The sequence below is a fragment of the Spinacia oleracea genome, chromosome 5, assembly GCF_020520425.1.
Source record: "Spinacia oleracea cultivar Varoflay chromosome 5, BTI_SOV_V1, whole genome shotgun sequence".
Classification (NCBI taxonomy): Eukaryota; Viridiplantae; Streptophyta; class Magnoliopsida; order Caryophyllales; family Amaranthaceae; genus Spinacia; species Spinacia oleracea.
In genome coordinates this window covers 55,563,030-55,581,379 of record NC_079491.1, presented here as the reverse complement: position 1 = coordinate 55,581,379, position 18,350 = coordinate 55,563,030, and the positions used below count along the sequence as shown (strand labels likewise).

Sequence of the window (18,350 nt, the reverse complement as noted above, 5' to 3'; positions counted from 1 at the left end):
TTAGATTCGTCATTTTATAGGAGATGCGTTGCCAAGTGGAGATTTATGTTCTCATCATCGAACCTCCCCTTTCGTGAATGGGGACAAAAGTAGGTGTCTACAATAGTCAATACCAATGCGATTGCAGTAATGTATACTTCATATTAATTTTGAAGACCCACAAATGAAGGGAAGGAAAAGATATATGCAAGGTGGCTGTTGCAGATGGTGGACAAAGCCCAAAAGATGTGGTAGATGGCGGAAGGGATGGAAAATGGCGGCAGAAAATGTGGTTGTTGCAGAGGTGCCGCAAAGGAGAGAGAAAAGCAGGACATGAGGGGTAAAAGGGAAGAAGGAACGAGGAGGAAAAACTACAATGTAAAGGGAAGGATAGAAGGTGGGCTGAACAATAGGTGGTGTCTTGTCACCGGTTGGGACTTGGGAGGCAGTGGTGGTTTTCCGGCAGACGGCAGTAGTTCCATGGTGGCGGTGGTTTAAATCCAAAACGAAAGGAACGTAAGGGAGGAAGGAAAGATAAAATATCCAGAAATAAGAAAAAAAAAAAGAAAGAAAAAAAAGAATTTTTTATTTTAAAAAAGTTATAACGAATGACTAAATGACACGTGTTCAAGTTACTTGTTTTATTGGTTTGGTGACCGGTTAGGTGCAATAAAAGTTAATGGTATGCAAAGGTTGGATTATTAGATAATAATCCATAGGTTGGATTAATAACGGAAAATCGTCGAAAGGTTGGATTATTTAAAGTAATTTTCCTTCATTTACTATGCGATTGGATTTGCGCAAGTCTAACTGTATTAGTCTAGCAATATCAAGTTAAGATTCGAGAGATGCAATTTGATGTTTAGGCTTGTTTCAATAGGTAGGATTGGGATTAATACGTAGCTAGAGCCCGTTAATTCTAAGTCTATGATTAGTATCGATTCGAGCATGCTAGTCTAATTAACTGTTTTATTGATTATTAATATTGTTTATCATCCGGGATTGTTGTTCATTAGTGAACCTATGCCCTAGACCTTTTAATATCTGAATTCTTAGTTGCATAATACTCGTCGTAGTTTAATATTCAACTCAAACCATTTTCTTGATTCCCAATAGTCTATACCTTAGTTTTAATAATAGAAAGAACGCCTGGTTCCGTGTGGATACGTACGATCCCTAATTCCCTTACTATCTTGATGGTGGACTTAAGTTTATCTTAGATTAGGTGATACGACTTTAAATCGCGCATCTGGGTCTTTGTATGTAACTTCCAATTTATTTTTTCATGAGTTGGTTAATGGTGCGGTACTTTTGAAAGAGTTACACTACTACAAAAACACCTTTATAAGTCGCCCTTTTAGAGTCGCCTCAAATTATTGTACGACACCAAAACATTTAGAGTCCCATTTTATAAAACAGGCGACACATAAAGTTGCTAGCAGATATTTCAAAGAGACTAGCGTGTCGCCTGGGTTTTAAAATGAGACTCTAAAAGTTTTGGTGTCGCACATTAGTAACAGGCGACACCTATTTCTTCTGAATTTTCTTTTCAATATTTCTTTCAAAATCAAATTAAATACTTTCAGTGTCGCATGTGATAAAAAGTTGGACTTTAAAAGTTTTGGTGTCGCACATTGATAACAGGCGACACCTATTTTATTTTTTTTAAAATGAAATGAAACACTTTTGGTGTCGCCTGTGATATAAAATGGGACTCTAAAAGAGTTGGTGTCGCACATTAAAATAGGCGACACCTATCCCCCTTAATTTTATTTTATTGTTTTCTTAAAAATCATGCGAAATAGTTTTAGTGTCAGCTGTTAATTATTTTACGAAATAATAAGAGACACTATATCATAACTAATAGCATACATTACATCAGACAAAACAATTAAAAAATAAAATTGCATAATTAAACCTAAAAAACTAATTAAAAAAAATAAATTCACGGGACGAATATTTTCTAAAGATTTTCCCATAAAAAAAATAAAAATTACCCTAAACATTTCCCAGGAATTGAACCCGCTTAAGTGCTTAACCTATTCTCAATCTGTCAGGCCTCTCGTAATCTCTTGTGTCCATGTGGACACAAGTGATCCAAATACAATTATCTTGAGTACCAATACATAATATGTCAGTAACAAAATGAAAAATTGCTTAGAAATACCACCAATATAAGTCATATGTGTTATTATTTGTATTCACATAATTTGTATTGGTACTAACATATTCTGTATTGGTACTCCAAATTCTGTATTGGTACTCACTTGTGTCCAATATGGACACAAGTCACTTGTGACAAAGACTTCCTCGTCATCATCATCCCCCCACCCCAATAATCTTCTTCTCGTAAGTCATCATCTCACTACAATTTTCCTCCCCTAAAACCTCTCGTAATCTTCGGTTCTCACAAGTCACCATCAATCATCCTCTCTCAAGATCAATTCGAGTAGTACGTTCATCATCTCCAGTAATTCATCATCTCACAAGCGCGCAATAACTGCTGGTTTACTACGCAAAGCGAACACAGCAAACAAGGTAAGGGATTTCTTTGATTCGTGAAACTTCTGCAAAATTGAAGTATTAATCTTAATTTTTTGTGTTTATGTTATTATTTTTGTTATCTCTTATCAGTTTAGGCGTTTTTTTTATCTTAAAGTTATTGAATTGATATGATTAAATTGATCGTTCTTTTATCAAAAAATTATTGAATTGATACGATTAAATTGGGCGTTTTTTTTCATTGAAGAATTATTGAATTGATATGATTATGATTATGATTATTGAATTGGGAGTTTGTAGTGTTTTAAATTGAATTGAATTGAATTGAATTCATATGATTACGATTATTGAATTATTGAATTGATATGATTAAATTGGGCGTTTTTTTAATTAAAGAATTATTGAATTGATATGATTGTTAAATTGGGCGTCTGTAGTGTTTTAAGTTGAGCGTTTTTTTCATCAAAACATTATTGAATTGTAGTATTTTCAGTTTTGCCTCTGTTTTTTGTAATCCACAAAGTCAGAAATCAGTTTATTACAAGTTCTTAGTGTGTGTGTGGGGGGTGGAAGGGGCGTTTATGGGACAGCAGGACCTCTGTTGGCTCTTGTTGGATGCTAATTTTACCCCTTCATATGGAGTGTGCCTCAGGTTATGTGGTTTGGGTGGGTTTGTTGCTTTAGGGGGATTCTGGGGTTGGGCGGAACTAGCATAGATGCAACACATAAAGTTGCTAGAAGATGATGGGTTGTTGAGCAAGATTGATGAGCAAGTACTTTGGGACCAGAACTCTGAAAAGTGAATAAGATTTCAGTTACTGAAGCTCCTTATTGCACCATGCATCCATATTGTTTCCCTCCATTGTCGATGTATATTGTGAACGTGGGCTTCAGTTTTGTCTACTTTCTACACCATTATAATGTGTGTATTGAGATAAGACATTTCTCCTTCACTCTACTCTATGAGTTTGCTGTGCAATATTATAGAGTATGGTCCTTGCCTCCTTGCTGTTGAGTTACGCGGTTTCTTTTACATTATTGTTCTTTTTTGTTTAAAACTGTTTTTGGTGGCTGAACAACTGATGCACCTTTGTTTTGTTGATAGCTTTCTCACTGAACAGATTGTTATAATGTTATACTGCGAGTAATATGTTTGTTGTGTTGTGAGAGACTTCTATGGAGCGAGCTTAATGTGCTACACTGATACTTGACGACTGGGTTTTTTATACCTTTGCGAATTTTGAAACTGAAAACCCAATTGGAAGTTTGTAATAGGTGTCCCGAGTGTCTGTCCGGTATGACATTGTGTCTCTTTTGTTGTTGATCCTCCTTATTTGTGTTAGGTTTATAAAAGATATAAACTGTACTGCCAACAAATGCAATCAGTTGTTACATCATTTGAATCTGTCGCGAGCCTTGGAAATGCTGCCCCATTTTTATGCTTTGTTGTTAGAGCCATGTTTAGGCAGTTCCAGTGCTTAAAGAATGCCATTCTGGATCAAATTCGCGTCACTAGTAAAGCTTTTGGTAATGTAGACGCCAGGAGATATTCTACTCCAAGTTCCTGCTCAGACGACAAAGGTCTAACTTCTAACTTTCTTCAACATCCTGTGTGGCGATCCCAAAGAGGATTTCCTGATAAGACAGTTATTGTTTTGAGAAATTGGCTATTGTGCACTTTCAACTTTGTTCCTCAATACTGCATTTACTTCGGGAGACAAGAAGCTTCAAGTTATTTAGACTATTGTCACTAGTTTATGTTCATGAATCATGTTTTCTGAAGCTGTTGACCTCTTGATTTCAGTAATCTTACTGATTCTGACAAACAAATGTTGGCGGAGAAGACCGGCCTATCAAGAAGTCAGGTAAGCTCTTGTTCAAGTATTGCCTTGTTTTAAGCTGTGTAATTTTATACACTCTATCATATACATTGATCATACAAGTTACAATACTTTCTTTCAAACATTAAACTATCCTTTTGTTAATAAAAGATACACGAGCCTTTAGTACTCGGAATACTGGTTCAAGTTCACAAATTTCTCGATTATAATATCTAATTAGCATGATAATGATATGTTATTCAGAGTTGTCAAGTGTGCCATATAGTGTTAGTGAGTTCAGTTAAATCCAGATAAAGGTTTTTCAGGTAAAAAGTAGGTTGCATATAAACAGTAGCATCATATTCAAAAGGTCTTCATTTTTCCTATGGACGTACAGGTATCTAACTGGATCACCAGTGCAAGAGTGAGGCTGTGGAAGTCGTTGGTGGATGAAATGCACGCGCTTGAGAGACTGAAACTATTTGGTTTAATTTCATGTCTTTAACTTATATTTTGTAATAATGCATCTCCAATCGTTACTTATCTCTCTTGATAAAAAAAAACTTAATTAAAAAATAAGTAAGTAAATGAAGTAAATATGTTGTGTGACCTGCAGCAAGTAAACAGGAGAATCCAAAGCTCCATTGTGCAGCAGCTCAAAGTGAAGATGATCCTGAAACAGAAACGGGATATCCAGAATCATATCACTTTGAGCTCAAAGTGAACAGGAGAATCCAGAGCTCCATTGTGCAGCAGCTCACAGTGAAGATGATCCTGAAACAGAAACGAGATATCCAGAAACAGATCACTTTGAATTTCAGAATGACGCGGAACTAAAAACTGGTGATGATGACTATATTTTATTAGATATTTCATTGCACCCTAGCACATTGTCAGAGCATAGTTTGAAGTTCTTTTGTTTTTTCTTCTTTCTTGTGTGACTTGCAGAAAGTAAACAGGAGAATGGCATCGTGTCACTTGTCAAAGGAGAAGAGTTACGTTCTGCAACAGCTCAAACTGAAGATGATCGTGATACAGAAAAGAACAATCAAGGATCGGATAACTTTGAATATCAATATGATGTGAAACTAAAAACTGGGATGCAGACCACTGATTTAGGCAATAATCACGAGAGGGAGAAGAAGAAAAACGGTGCACATATCCTTAATTTAAGTGATGATGAGAGAGTGAAGAAGAGAGTCAGAAGATATGCACCTGTAGAAACAGAACAAAATGAATGGTATTGTATGGGTGCACTTGGAGACATCAGGGGACCCTATAAAATGTCAATGCTCAAGCAATAGAATGAATTAGCTGCTCCATTTGCTAACAAGTTCAAAGTTTGGAAGATAGGCCAGTGTGAAAAAGATAGAGTGCCGTTGCCAGATGCTTGTCGCTTAGTCTCCACAAGTAAGTAATCGTATCTTTCCAATCTGTACAGAGAAAGTAGATAATTGTTCTTGCTGGCTTAACTACTTGATGCAAGTTTTTGCTCTAACTCTAATTTTTTGACCATTCAAAAGTCAGAACATTACAACGTAGGTAAGAAGAAGTCGCCATTCCTTTAAATACCTAATTTATCTAATGAGCTTACTACTCACATAAGGTTATTTTGGATTCTCCTATTTCTTCCGAGATTGTGACTTGTGTGTTCCTTTAGTTACTTTCCTGCGATCAAGTCATGTAAAATCTCTTCAATCAAGTGAAAACAGGTCTAGAGATCCCAAATGAAGTCTCTGTGGTGGCTTTGAGGAAGCCTTCCACCATATACATGAGATTTCTCAAAAGCGAAGGGGCATATCTGTACTTGTTGGCATATCTGTACCTGTTAGCATATCTGTACCTATTAGCATATCTGTACCTGTTGGCATAGTTGTACCTGTTGGCATACCAGCCTATTACTACTCTTTTACACAAGTAGTGCCTGTTGGAAGACCTATTTTCTTTCTTTCTTAAAGTAGAAGAAGTTAGCACTAGCCTGCTTTCTTTCTTTCTTCAAGCAAAGTAGTTAGCACTAGCCTGATTTCTTTCTTTCTTCAAGCAGTTAGCACTAGCCTGCTTTCTCTCTTTCTTCAAGCACAAGAAGTTCGCACTAGCCCTTCTTTCAGAAGCAGAAGCAATTGGCAGAATATGGAGTACATGTATCAAATAGTTTTACTTGGATTACAAAGTATTAGAAATATGGAAGAGGTATGTGTATGTGTATTTTTGTTATTATAGATTTATCTCATTTTTTACTATATATGCGCTATGTTTTATCCAAACTTTACTAATTAATACATTATTTTGTTGATGTACAGATATTTTCTCCAAACCCGTACACTCAAGAGAAGATCGATGATGTTCGAGAAAAATGGCGTAGATACTTTATTAGTAGTTGTTTGTAGTCATTTTCTAGTTTTCAGAGATAAAAATTAAACTATAACAAATTGTAGGTTATTTTTTGGAATACAATTATTTATACTTGTTGAACCAACTTTCTTGTTTGAATTAATACAAATATATTTTCGCAATTCTACAAATCTCAGCTCTATTTATTATTTTTGTGAATTTATTATTTATTTTATTACGTACGTAGAAATAATTTAAATTAGCAAGAACAAAAATAAAAAAAAAATTTAAAACATAACACACACTTTAGGCGTCGCCTCCTATAATTACATGCGACTCCATATGATTTAATTAATATATTTTTTAAAAAAAAAGTACTTTTCGTGTTGCCTTTTGGTATAACAGGCGACTCAAATGGGTAAAAAACGTTAAAAAAATAATTCGGAAAATACTTTTTGTGTCGCCTGTAACATTAAGAGGCGACTTTAAAGGTAATTAGCTTAATAAAAATAATTGTGCAAAACATCTTTCGTGTCGCCTCTTAGTATGTTAGGCGACTCGATTATTAATAAATTTAATAAAAATGTCCAGAAATATTTTTTCGTGTCGCCTATAAACTTTAGAGTCGACTCGTATAATTAAAAAATTATAAAAATAATTCCGGATAATATTTTCCGTGTCGCCTATAGAGATTAGAAGCGACGTTAAAGGTTAATTAATTCTTTTAAAATAATTAAAAAGTACTTTTCGTGTCGCCTCTTCGTATAATAGGCGACTCGAAATGATTAATTAATAAATTAATTTTTTTGCAAAACATATCTTCAGTGTCGCCTCTTCCATAACAGGCGACATGTATAATAATATTCGTGTCGCCTCAAAGGGGCGACTCCAAAACACCAAAAAGTTTTAGAGTCCCTAGCTTCAGAGTCGCACCATAGGCGACACTAAAGGCAATTTAGAGGCGACTCGCAAAGGTGTTTTTGTAGTAGTGTTAACATCGAGTGATGATCTAAATATGTGTCTTATGGCTTGTAAAATGAAGGAGAAGTATGAGAAATATTAGGGGGATCCTGAAAAAATTAACTTCCTCATTTTTGTTGTTGTTGTCTTTGATCCTCGATATAAATTTGATTATGTTGAGTGGATGTTGACTGAAATTGATGATGTTCTTATTGCATCTGTGTTGGTAAGAAATGTGAAAGATACATTGAGTGCTTTATTTGAGGAATATCGTATTTTGCCTCCAACTAATGTTGTTAGGGAGGAAGTATCATCCACTAAGGATGATACACAGTCAACTACCTCACATAAGAAGGTTGAGGTTTTGAAAAGTAAGTATAAGAAGCATAAGTGTGAGCTTAGTGGAGAGGCAAAAATTGAGTTAGATAAGTAATTGGATGAGGATATGGAGGAGGAAGATAATGACTTTGATATTTTGGGGTGGTGGAAGTTCAATAGTGCAATGTTTCCTACTATGGGAAGAGTTGCTCGTGATATACTTGTTGTTCCAACATCAATTGTGGCCTCCGAGAGTGCATTTTGTTAGGTTATGACAAATATAAATCATATATTTCATGCAGAAAAACCATAAAGCCAGGAATCCAAATTAGTTGCCACATAGTCAATTAGCATAATTTAGGATACATACATGTGATGCGTGCCTTCCCTAGTTGCTCCCGAACCGAACAAGAACAAGTTTAGGACTCCAAATGTCGCCCCTGCGTAGATAGTCCACAACACGTTCGGATCCTCCTTAGATTCAACCAACTAGGATATTCTCTAAGGTATTATGTTTCTTCGGAAAGGTTAATTATTAATTTAGACAAATTATTAAATTTCCACTTGAACTTAATCTATGTGAATACTTATGGAATTTTTGTCTATAAATTGTGATTATGAACCACGTATTTATAGGGTGGAAATAACGGACTTAGATTTCTACTAGGATTCAAATAACTAAATCCATTAGGATTCTAGTTAAATTAGTCCATTAGAATTTAATGTTTAATCAAACACCTAAGTGTTTCAGATTTAACAAAACATTCAAATCGAGTAGGATTAGGAAAACGATTGGTCGTATGTAGCGTCGCAGCCACGCAGCCCACAAGGGCGCTGGTGCTCGGCCCGGCCCAAGGCTGGGAGTTGGTGTAACACCTCGTATTTTTATAATATTTATAAGTATATTTTATTATATTTATAAAGCATTTTACGATTTTTGGAATTTATTTCGCATTTAAATATTATTTAAAGGAATTTTATTTAATTAGAATATTTATTATTTAAATAATTACGAAACGAAATTAAATTTTGAGTCGGAAAATTAAATGGGTCGCAAATAATTTTTAAAGGTTCGGGTTTTAAATGAAAAGTCCAATTCGTTTTATCAAACGAGCCCAATCAAAATAATTTAATTCAAGTCCTAAGCTAGCCCAATCATTTAATTCCCTAAGCCCAATTTTATTTTCCTAAGCCTAGCCCATTAAAAATAGGGAGCCTATAAATAGAACTCCTCATCATTAAATGAGCCCCTAAAACTAATAAACCCTCTTTTGCTTTTCTTACCCCTCACTCCAACTCCCTCTCCTCTCTCTTTGCTCGGCAGTCTCGCACGCCCAGCACCACACTCGGCCTCGAGTGTTGCGTGCCTTCGTGCCGTGTGCCCGCTCGTCGCCCACACTCTCTCTCGCCCTCCCTATTTTCTCGCAGCCCGCCCAGCCAGCACGCATCGATGCTGGTGTCGTGCTGCTGTGTTGTTGTTGCTTCGTGCGCAGCGCACACCCCAGCTCTCGTCTCTCACTCGCACGCTGCGCCCAGCCCGCGCACGCTGCCCTGTCGCTGCCCCTTGCTCGTCGCCCTTTGATGTGCGCGCACACACACGCGCGTGTGTGTGTGTGTGTTTGTGTTTGTTCGTTATTCAATTCTTTCGCCCAATCACAATTAATTCGTGGTTGTTCCGTGCTATAGGCCGGATTGGTATAATTCTCTTCTTCATTGCCTATTTTATTTCAATTCCGTATTTTAAATTATATCATTATTATTGTTTTGAATGATTAAAATGCTGGGAATCGGTTGTGAACACCGTGCTTTGAGGATTTACGTGTTGTGATTCATTAGGCTTGTTTTAATTATTAAAGTATGAATTTTCAGATTTGTTTATTTAATAAAGAATTGATTTTTATGATGATAAATTGGTTTTATTGGGATTTTCAAGTTAGAGTTTTAACCTAGACCTAATGAGTCAATTGATTAGCATAATTAGGTGATGATTTTAATTATGATAATCAATTATATTTTCAGATTTGAATAAAGGCTTAAAGTGTTGATTTTTATTGATTTTAAAGACGGAAAAAGTATGTTTTCGTACTAGGGATTGGTTTTACAAATTGAGACGATTACATTATTGAAAAACGATTGAATTCTAAAGTTTAAATGAGGTTTTAGATTTTATGAAGTTGCTGGAAATTTAATGAACATGGAAATAATTTAAGTTTCATTATTTTGTTAATAGGAGGTGATTTCTAAGTGAGTGCTCGTATTGCAAAGTGGCCCCTACGCTTAGGTATTCAAGGTACGTACAAGTCTAGGGCGACCACACCATTTGTCAAAGACATTACATGATTGTTGTTGATGTGAATTATATTATGTGGATTCATATTTGGTTTGGTGAACGATCATGTGGATTATTATATTGGAGTGTTAAATTGTTGGTTGAACAAGCGTGTTGAGATTATTATGAGTATGAATTTCATTGTCAATCATGTTGTTCAATATTTATGCATGTATGGTTTGTTTCACATGCAAGGGATGGATTATTTATTTGTATGCTATTGTACGGGGTGTCTAGCATACTTTGAGTCAATTATTCGTACTTCGTTGTACTATTTATTTTACCACATGTGAAGGGTTAGCTCACGTAAGCCACCGCACATGTAGGGTTCAGTTGGGGATATTTTGTATGAAATGAATTAGGATTTGTCGTGCAAGGGCACAACCCTCATGTTAATGGGCATGATGTGGAATCTCACTTTTGTGAGGAGGAACCTGGTAGTAATTTCACAAGTGTCTTGCTTTGTTGATCACAAGTCCTAAAGCATTAAAATAAGATTGTTTTGGTTGTTGTTTATTAATTGTATGTGTGTACGTTGTTGAGTCTTGAGTTCACCTTTAATAAAATATTAATAAACGTAAAGTGCAACCAGAACAAACTTCAAAACTCTTGGAACGTATATACCTTGAGTATGAGCAATGGGGGGAGTCTTGCCGGAAAGTTCGTACTCCTACTAATGATACAAGACGTTGTTTCATTTATATTATGCGCAGGAATTCCGTCGGTATGGCCCGACACTCGGTATGGCCCGATTTTATTATTTGGTGTATGGTTGGCTCCCATCACCTTTCCTTTATGGAATATTCTTTTGCCCCGTTCGAAGCTTATTCTAATTAAATTGTGAGTCAAGAGTCGAGTCTTGTATTCATGATTGGTTGTTAATTATTATATGGCTTTTGCATGTTGATTAGTACTTAGTGAGTGATGCATGTTTTTAGTTTTATTTCACTCTATTCTTGTAAGTATTCAGCTTTTGCTGACTACGTGCTTTGTGTTTCTTTGGTCATGGCCTTTGCCTTAATGACGCTATGATGATCTATCATATGCACTTGCATTGATGGGGAGTAGAATAATATAGCAGGTTGGTAGATCGGAATCATGTGGCTTGGGATGATCGAGAGAGTTGCATGTTTTCGTATTTTGAACTATTTATTTATACTTTAATTATGTTTGAGATCGTTGAACTTTTATACTTTGGTTTTTGGGCCGTCATGGTTCCAAATTGTAGGAGGCCTTGATATTTATCAATTATGTTTTTAAAAGTTAGTTGACATTAAATTCCGCTGCGTAATTCTGGTAATTGCCTTAACCGTTATCACAGTGGGGTAATACTTTAGTAATTCCTTTATTTTAAGTTGGAAAATGGTTTTATAAAAGCAAGGCATTATTAGGGTGTTACAGTTGGCAGCACGCGGCCCATCGTGGGTGCTGCTGCTAGGCCTGCCTTGCGCGCTTGCGCTGGGCTTGCCTTGCCGCTCGCTTGCGCGCGCGGGCTTCGCTAGGCGCGGGCCTGGCTTCGTGTTGGGCCTTGCGTCTAGCAAGCTCGTCCGTCAATCGTTTCGTACGTCGCGCTTCCGATTCGTTTTTCGATTCCGGAATTCATTTCCGATTCGAACAATATTTAATATTTCCGATTCCGGAATTTATTTCCGATTCGAACAAATATTTAATATTTCCGTTTCCAGAATTTATTTCCGATTCCGACAATATTTCCGATTCCGGTAATATTTTCCATTCCGGCAATATTTCCGATACCGGCAATATTTCTATTTCCGATAATATTTTCCGATACGTACCATGTTTCCGTTTCCTGCAACATCTACGACTTGGATAATATTTATATTTCCGTTATGATCCATATTTCCGTTTTCGGCAATATCATCATTTCCGGAGTATTCATATTTTGCCTTTTGACGATTTCAGCTCCCACTGGAACCGAGATCCGTCGATTCCAAATATTCATAAATAGAGTATTTGATTCACTTAAATACTTGATCCGTTCACGTACTATTTGTGTGACCATACGGGTTCAGTCTAGAGTAAGTTGTGGATTAATATTATTAATTCCACTCGAACTGAAGCGGCCTCTAGCTAGGCATACAGCTCACTTGATCTCACTGAATTATTAACTTGTATAATTAATTAATACTGAACCGCATTTATTAGACTTAGCATTGAATGCATACTTAGACCAAGGGCATTATTTCCTTCACATGTAGCACCGAAGGAAGGGTTCTTGATAATTTTAGAAGCAAGTCTGGTGGTCGTTCAAGGTCTTGTTGTTAGGTTATGATACATATGACAATTCATAAATCATGCGGAAAAACCATTTAGCCAGGAATACATATTATTTACACATAATCATATAGCATAATTTAGATGCATACTCTTTGTTGCGTGCCTTCCCTAGCTGTGCCCGAACCGAACAAGAACTTTAGGACTCCAAGTGTCGTCCCTCCGTAGATAGTCCACAGCACGTCCGGATCCGCCTTAAGATTGACCAACTAGAATCGCCCTTAAGGTACTAGAATTTTCGGCACTCTTAGGTAAGAAATATGGCTGAATTTTTCTCTCAAAACTCACTTTGAATACTTGAATTAATCTCTAAAAATATGTGACCCTAGGCACGTATTTATAGAGTTATGGAAAGGGAATTGGAATCCTAGTAGGATACGAATTAATTAAACTTAGAATCCTACAAGAACTCTAATTAATTAATTTATCCTTTTAGGAATAGGAATTTAATCATATACTAATTCTAATAGTTTTAGGAATCGTGCATGAACACAAACTCACACACACACGGCAGCCACGATGGGCCGCCCATGCGTGTGCGTGCGAGCAGCAGCCCACGCAGCGAGGCCATGGCCTTGGCGCGCGCTGGGCCTGCCTTGCGGTGGGCCTGGGCGCTGCCTTGGCTGGGCGCGCGTTTGGCTTGCTGGGCGATGGCCCGACTTCGTGCTGGGCCTTCGTCCGGCAGGCCTCGTCCGATGCTAATTCGTACGATACGATTCCGATTAAATTCCCGGTTCCGGAATTCATTTCCGATACGAACAATATTTAATATTTCCGATTCCGGAATCAATTTCCGTTTCGAACAAATATTTAATATTTCCGTTTCGGAATTATTTTCCGATTCCGATAATATTTCCGATTCTGACAATATTTCCGTTTCCGGCAATATTTCCGATTCTGGTAATATTTCCATTTCCGATAATATTTTCCGATACGTACCATGTTTCCGTTTCCGGCAACATCTACGACTTGGATAATATTTATATTTCCGATACGATCCATATTTTCGTTTCCGGCAATATCATCGTTTCCGGAGTATTCATTTCTTGCCTGTGACGATCTCAGCTCCCACTGAAACCAAGATCCGTCGATTCCGAATATCCATAGATGGAGTATCTAATGCCATTAAATACTTGATCCGTTTACGTACTATTTGTGTGACCCTACGGGTTCAGTCAAGAGTAAGCTGTGGATTAATATCATTAATTCCACTTGAACTGAAGCGGCCTCTAGCTAGGGATTCAGCTCACTTGATCTCACTGAATTATTAACTTGTTAATTAATACTGAACCGCATTTATTAGACTTAACATAGAATGCATACTTGGACCAAGGGCATTATTTCCTTCAGTCTCCCACTTGTCCTTAGGGACAAGTGTGCATTTCCTAATTCCTTTGTCGCTCGATGCTTGCTCTTGAACATAAGGTAAGAGTTGTCATCCTTATTATGTCCAGAGGTGTTCCTCGGTTTCAGAGTTCAACTGATCAAATAAACAGATAATCATAGCCTATGATTCATCCGAGCACGGCCATGCATTTCACAGTTTCTAGCTCTCCGAGTGGCCTTGTACAACTTTTAAGGATCTCATCCCGATTTATGGGAGGACAATCCCAATCTTGCGATCTTGAGATTAGACTTCGTTTGATAGGTGATTACCTGAGCGTTGCCTTTATAGCCTCCTTTTATGGTGCGAAGGTTGGTCAACGTCAAAGCAACCAGTTCTCAAACAAGTAATCTCAAATCACTCAGGTATTGAGGATTTAGTGTCTAATAATTTTAATGAAATTTACTTATGACAGATTTTCATCTCTTACAGTAAAGTTTCATAGGTCTTGTCCGATACTAGTCTTCCCAAAGTAAGTATCTATGCAAATGATTCTGACATTGCCATGTCCACATAGTTCAAGAAACAGAACTACTAGTCATCTTGCATTCTAATCGTCTAACGTTTTCTATGCGTCCAATTTTATAGAAAACTCCGAGTAGGGACCATTTTCAACCTTTGACATTCAAGTTCACTTGATAGACATTTCTTAGTCACAGGACTGGTCCTGACAGTCTATCTTGAATATATCGTCAAATTTGAAGGGACTCATCATTTAATACTAAACCAAGATTAAATGGAATATGAAAATACATTTCATATATGATAAATGTTCAACCCCAATGTTTTATAACCATGGGCCTCAAACCCATCTTCTAAAACAATTCATGGAATTCAAAGCTATGCTTGATTTCCAGTGCTACAACGTGAGTGTTGCTTCTCATTTGTTGCATAGGTTTAGTTATCATGCTTTGCCAATCTTAATATCCTTTTCATCGAATGTTCTTCGAGATATGATGATAAGATCTTTTCGAGTTTGTTTATTATGTGATCTAGTCTTTCTTACTTTGATGGTGGTTTTACTCATTTTGCAATGAAGAACCATCAAGTTAGCAGACGTTTTTCTTGCTTCAAGAGTGGTTCTACGCATTTTTCAATGAAGAACCATCAAGCCAGCAGATAGGTGATCTACCCAAGTTCAGTGAAGAACTTTAAACAACCCTGTTTTATTTGCTTCTTAGGCAATAATTACTTTTACTTCAACTGTATAGGTTGCTAGTGATGCTTTATTTGGATTTACCTATCCAGGCAGTTCATAGATATGTGGAAGATTCTCCAACTATATCTTAGAACATAGAAATTATTATTTTAATTTCCCACGCAACAACTCATGGTCTCCAACCCATGTTGCCATTTTCAAAACACGATGCTCTATAGCTCGTCCTTATCAATGGTTAACTCCAAAGGGTCTTGCTTGATCCTTTGCCAGTGTTTATGCGTGTAGCATCAATATTTAGCATATCTTTATTTCCTTGAATCAAGAACTATTCCTATGTACCATTTCAAGTACCATAAGTATTCTTGATCTCAATCTAGTTGATCTTCACTTAGGTCAATAGAGATTGGTATATGTTCGTCATGCCTAAAGTCATACGATACGTTTTTGGCGATCCTCATATTATATTATACATGATAAATTCTTTTGCAGAATAATTCCCAATTGAATTCTATTCATGTAACTTTAGCTTATCTAGTTTCAGTAGATACTAAATTCAGCTAAATTCTTTGACATATAATATAGGTTAAGAATCTCATTTAGACTCTTTGATGTTTAACTTAGTAAATGCTTATACATAGTTCAAACATCCTTTACTTAGATTTATTCACATGGGTCAAATATCTCCAATGGAGACTTTCGTGTTTGATTTAGTAAATGCCATTACTTAATCTAAAACAATATTATGAGATCTTTGTAACCAGATCTTAATACCCAGTATGTACTAAGTTTCGCCATGGTCCATCATTGATGAATAATTTCAAATCTAAGTCATTAGCATTTGAATGTTATTTCACAATAGAGAGATATGTGTGTAATACACATAGGACCAATTAAGTTTTACGTACTCCCACTAAACTTCTTATATATTTATAAGAATCATGTATATTTTATGAAACTAAAATGCTTATTAGCTTCACTAAAATACAGTTCCAATTCCCAACTGCTTGCTTAAATCTGTACTTAGATTTCATAAGTTAGCATTCCTTTTCAAGCATTTATTTGGATCCACAAATCCTATGACATACCATGTACATAGTTTATTCCAACATTTGATTGAGGAATAAGTTTTGTCATCCAATTGCTATATGTACCAATATGCAATCATTGCTTGAATATAGACTTGAGCATTACGATTATGCATGAGGTTTCAACACAATCCACACCGTGAATTTGCTTGTAACTTTTAGCAACTAATCTAGCTTTGTGTGTGAACACAATTCAATGTTTGATGGTTTTTATCCTTTAAAACAAACTTGCCACCAATAGGTGTGAAACTATTCTTGCAAATCAACAAAATTTCAATTTTGTCATCAAAACATTGAGTATGTTTTATGGCCTCTAACCATTTAAAACATTTGAGTCTATAAATGGCCTCTAACCATTTTAGGGAATCTGGGTTTCGTCATAGCTTTCTTACAGGTCACAAACTCATTAATCTACATGATAATAGTTTGACTGCAAGTTGTAGGTTTCTTCACTATCTAATAGAAGAATCTCATAGTTTCATTGACCTGATCTCTATGTTTCTTCACTATCTAATAGAAGAATCTCATAGTTTCAGTGATCTGAATTCTATGCCTACTTGGGTATAGAACATCAAACAATAGAATATCAATAGCCACTTGAAAGTCCTTTGAATATTCTGTTCTCCTTGAAGCACTTGTAAAGTTTTCTAAGAGATGTCTATTCTTTAAAGCCACTTCTAAAGTCTTCAAAGAATAAGTTCGGATTTTCTGAAGCACTTCGAAAAGCCTCCGAAATGTCCGTTTATGTTTGTTGTTCGCCTCGAAGACTTTCGAGGTCTATTTTCTCCCACTTGTCATTTTGGAAACGAATCTCCAAAAGGACATTATTTCGAGCAAACAAACATTATGTTCTCAAAAATTCGTGGTAGAAACAATACCCTTGTGTCTCATTTGAATAAATCATAATGAAACATATATCTAGACTTGGGCCTTAGTTTGTTGAATAACAAACACTAAGCTCCCACTGAGTTTAGCAACTCTTTAGATATATATAATTGAAAAGATATCCTGAAATTACTTTTCAATAGCTTTGACGAATTTGGTTTAGTTTGGTGGTAGTTGAGCATTTTGTTTTAGAAATTATAGGAAAAGTTTTTATGATTCATCATTAATCGAATCAAGTACCAATTGACTTTGATTATTCCAACTAAGATATGCCATATCTTATGGACCTAGATTGTGAAATTACAACACACAATCATTGATGATCATATTTGGTCTCAAGTAATCATCAACATGATCTAACCTAGATCTTTATGATTTCTTGCCAAGTGGATTTTATACTTCTGAATCTTTGAACTAGCCAAACAGATTCAACTTATATCACATTTGAGTAAATAAACCTATATTCACTCAAATCCATGTGAAATAATAAAGTCATAAAATCTTTCTTTAGCTTTGAACTCTATTGTCTAGGCGTTCTAACAATAGTTCATATCTTTTGTTACTTTCAACAAGTAAGACTAGTCGTCTTAAATTGATCTAGAAATCAATGAACTTTCAAAAGTCCATCAAAATAGAGCTTTTGAATGTTAATTTGTTGATATGGTCTAAGCAACAATGCCAAAGATTAGTGGAACTCAAATCAAGGGGTTGATTTGAACCTAGTAAAGTTCTTTAAAGAGTTGTTTGTTTTAATCAAGCATATTGACTCAACCTGTAATTGACCATTTCATTCAAATAAACAAACAAACATTGTTTTTGTTTTTCTTGAATGTGAGTCTTTTTGTGTTTGAAGACAGAAATTTAGGTATGTTGATTATGGAACAAAATAGCCATTAAGTTCCAACCTTTGAAAGGACTTAAAACAAACTAGATGACCCTACAACTAATGTAGCATTGCCATGCTTCATTTCCCACTTGTAGGTCATTAGTGTATCCTAGCTTCCATTGTTTGAGTTATTACCGAAGTAAGAACCTCAAGCGGTATATGATACCAAGTAAGTTTGATTGCTAGGTCACTTCTCTTTAAACATAAACTTATAGGTAGAAACGGAATCGTAAATTCCTTTCATTTGTTCCCCGTTTTCCTATTTCTTGTACCCTTTCTTATAGTCTTAAGAATCGATTTCTTTAGTGTTGACTTTTATAATTTGTTAGACATGTCCAATGTCACCAACAAGGTTTTTACCATTTTAATTTATGTTGAATATTTTGCTTCAACTAGATGATCTTACCAGAAGCTTCT

General features: G+C 35.8%; 1 protein-coding gene across 1 annotated transcript; it reads left to right on the top strand.

Annotated features, from left to right (window-relative positions):
• The first annotated feature begins 234 nt into the window (after positions 1 to 234).
• Positions 235 to 6,823, top strand: LOC110792206 (BEL1-like homeodomain protein 8). Its single transcript, XM_021997017.2, has 9 exons — positions 235 to 376; positions 2,378 to 2,517; positions 3,825 to 4,153; positions 4,286 to 4,346; positions 4,699 to 4,786; positions 4,918 to 5,144; positions 5,250 to 5,711; positions 6,346 to 6,491; positions 6,602 to 6,823. Exons 1-6 carry the CDS (start codon positions 235 to 237, stop codon positions 5,136 to 5,138), a joined length of 981 nt encoding a protein of 326 aa, XP_021852709.2. The 3' UTR covers positions 5,139 to 5,144; positions 5,250 to 5,711; positions 6,346 to 6,491; positions 6,602 to 6,823.
• The last annotated feature ends 11,527 nt before the right edge of the window (positions 6,824 to 18,350 follow it).

Excerpts from the sequence above, each read along its gene's own strand:
- LOC110792206 (XM_021997017.2), top strand. The coding sequence starts at position 235 with ATGGCGGAAGGGATGGAAAATGGCGGCAGAAAATGTGGTTGTTGCAGA. Across the intron at positions 4,154-4,285 it reads GTTTTGAGAAATTGGCTATT|TAATCTTACTGATTCTGACA; the intron begins GTGCACTTTCAA and ends TCTTGATTTCAG. Across the intron at positions 4,347-4,698 it reads CCGGCCTATCAAGAAGTCAG|GTATCTAACTGGATCACCAG; the intron begins GTAAGCTCTTGT and ends ATGGACGTACAG.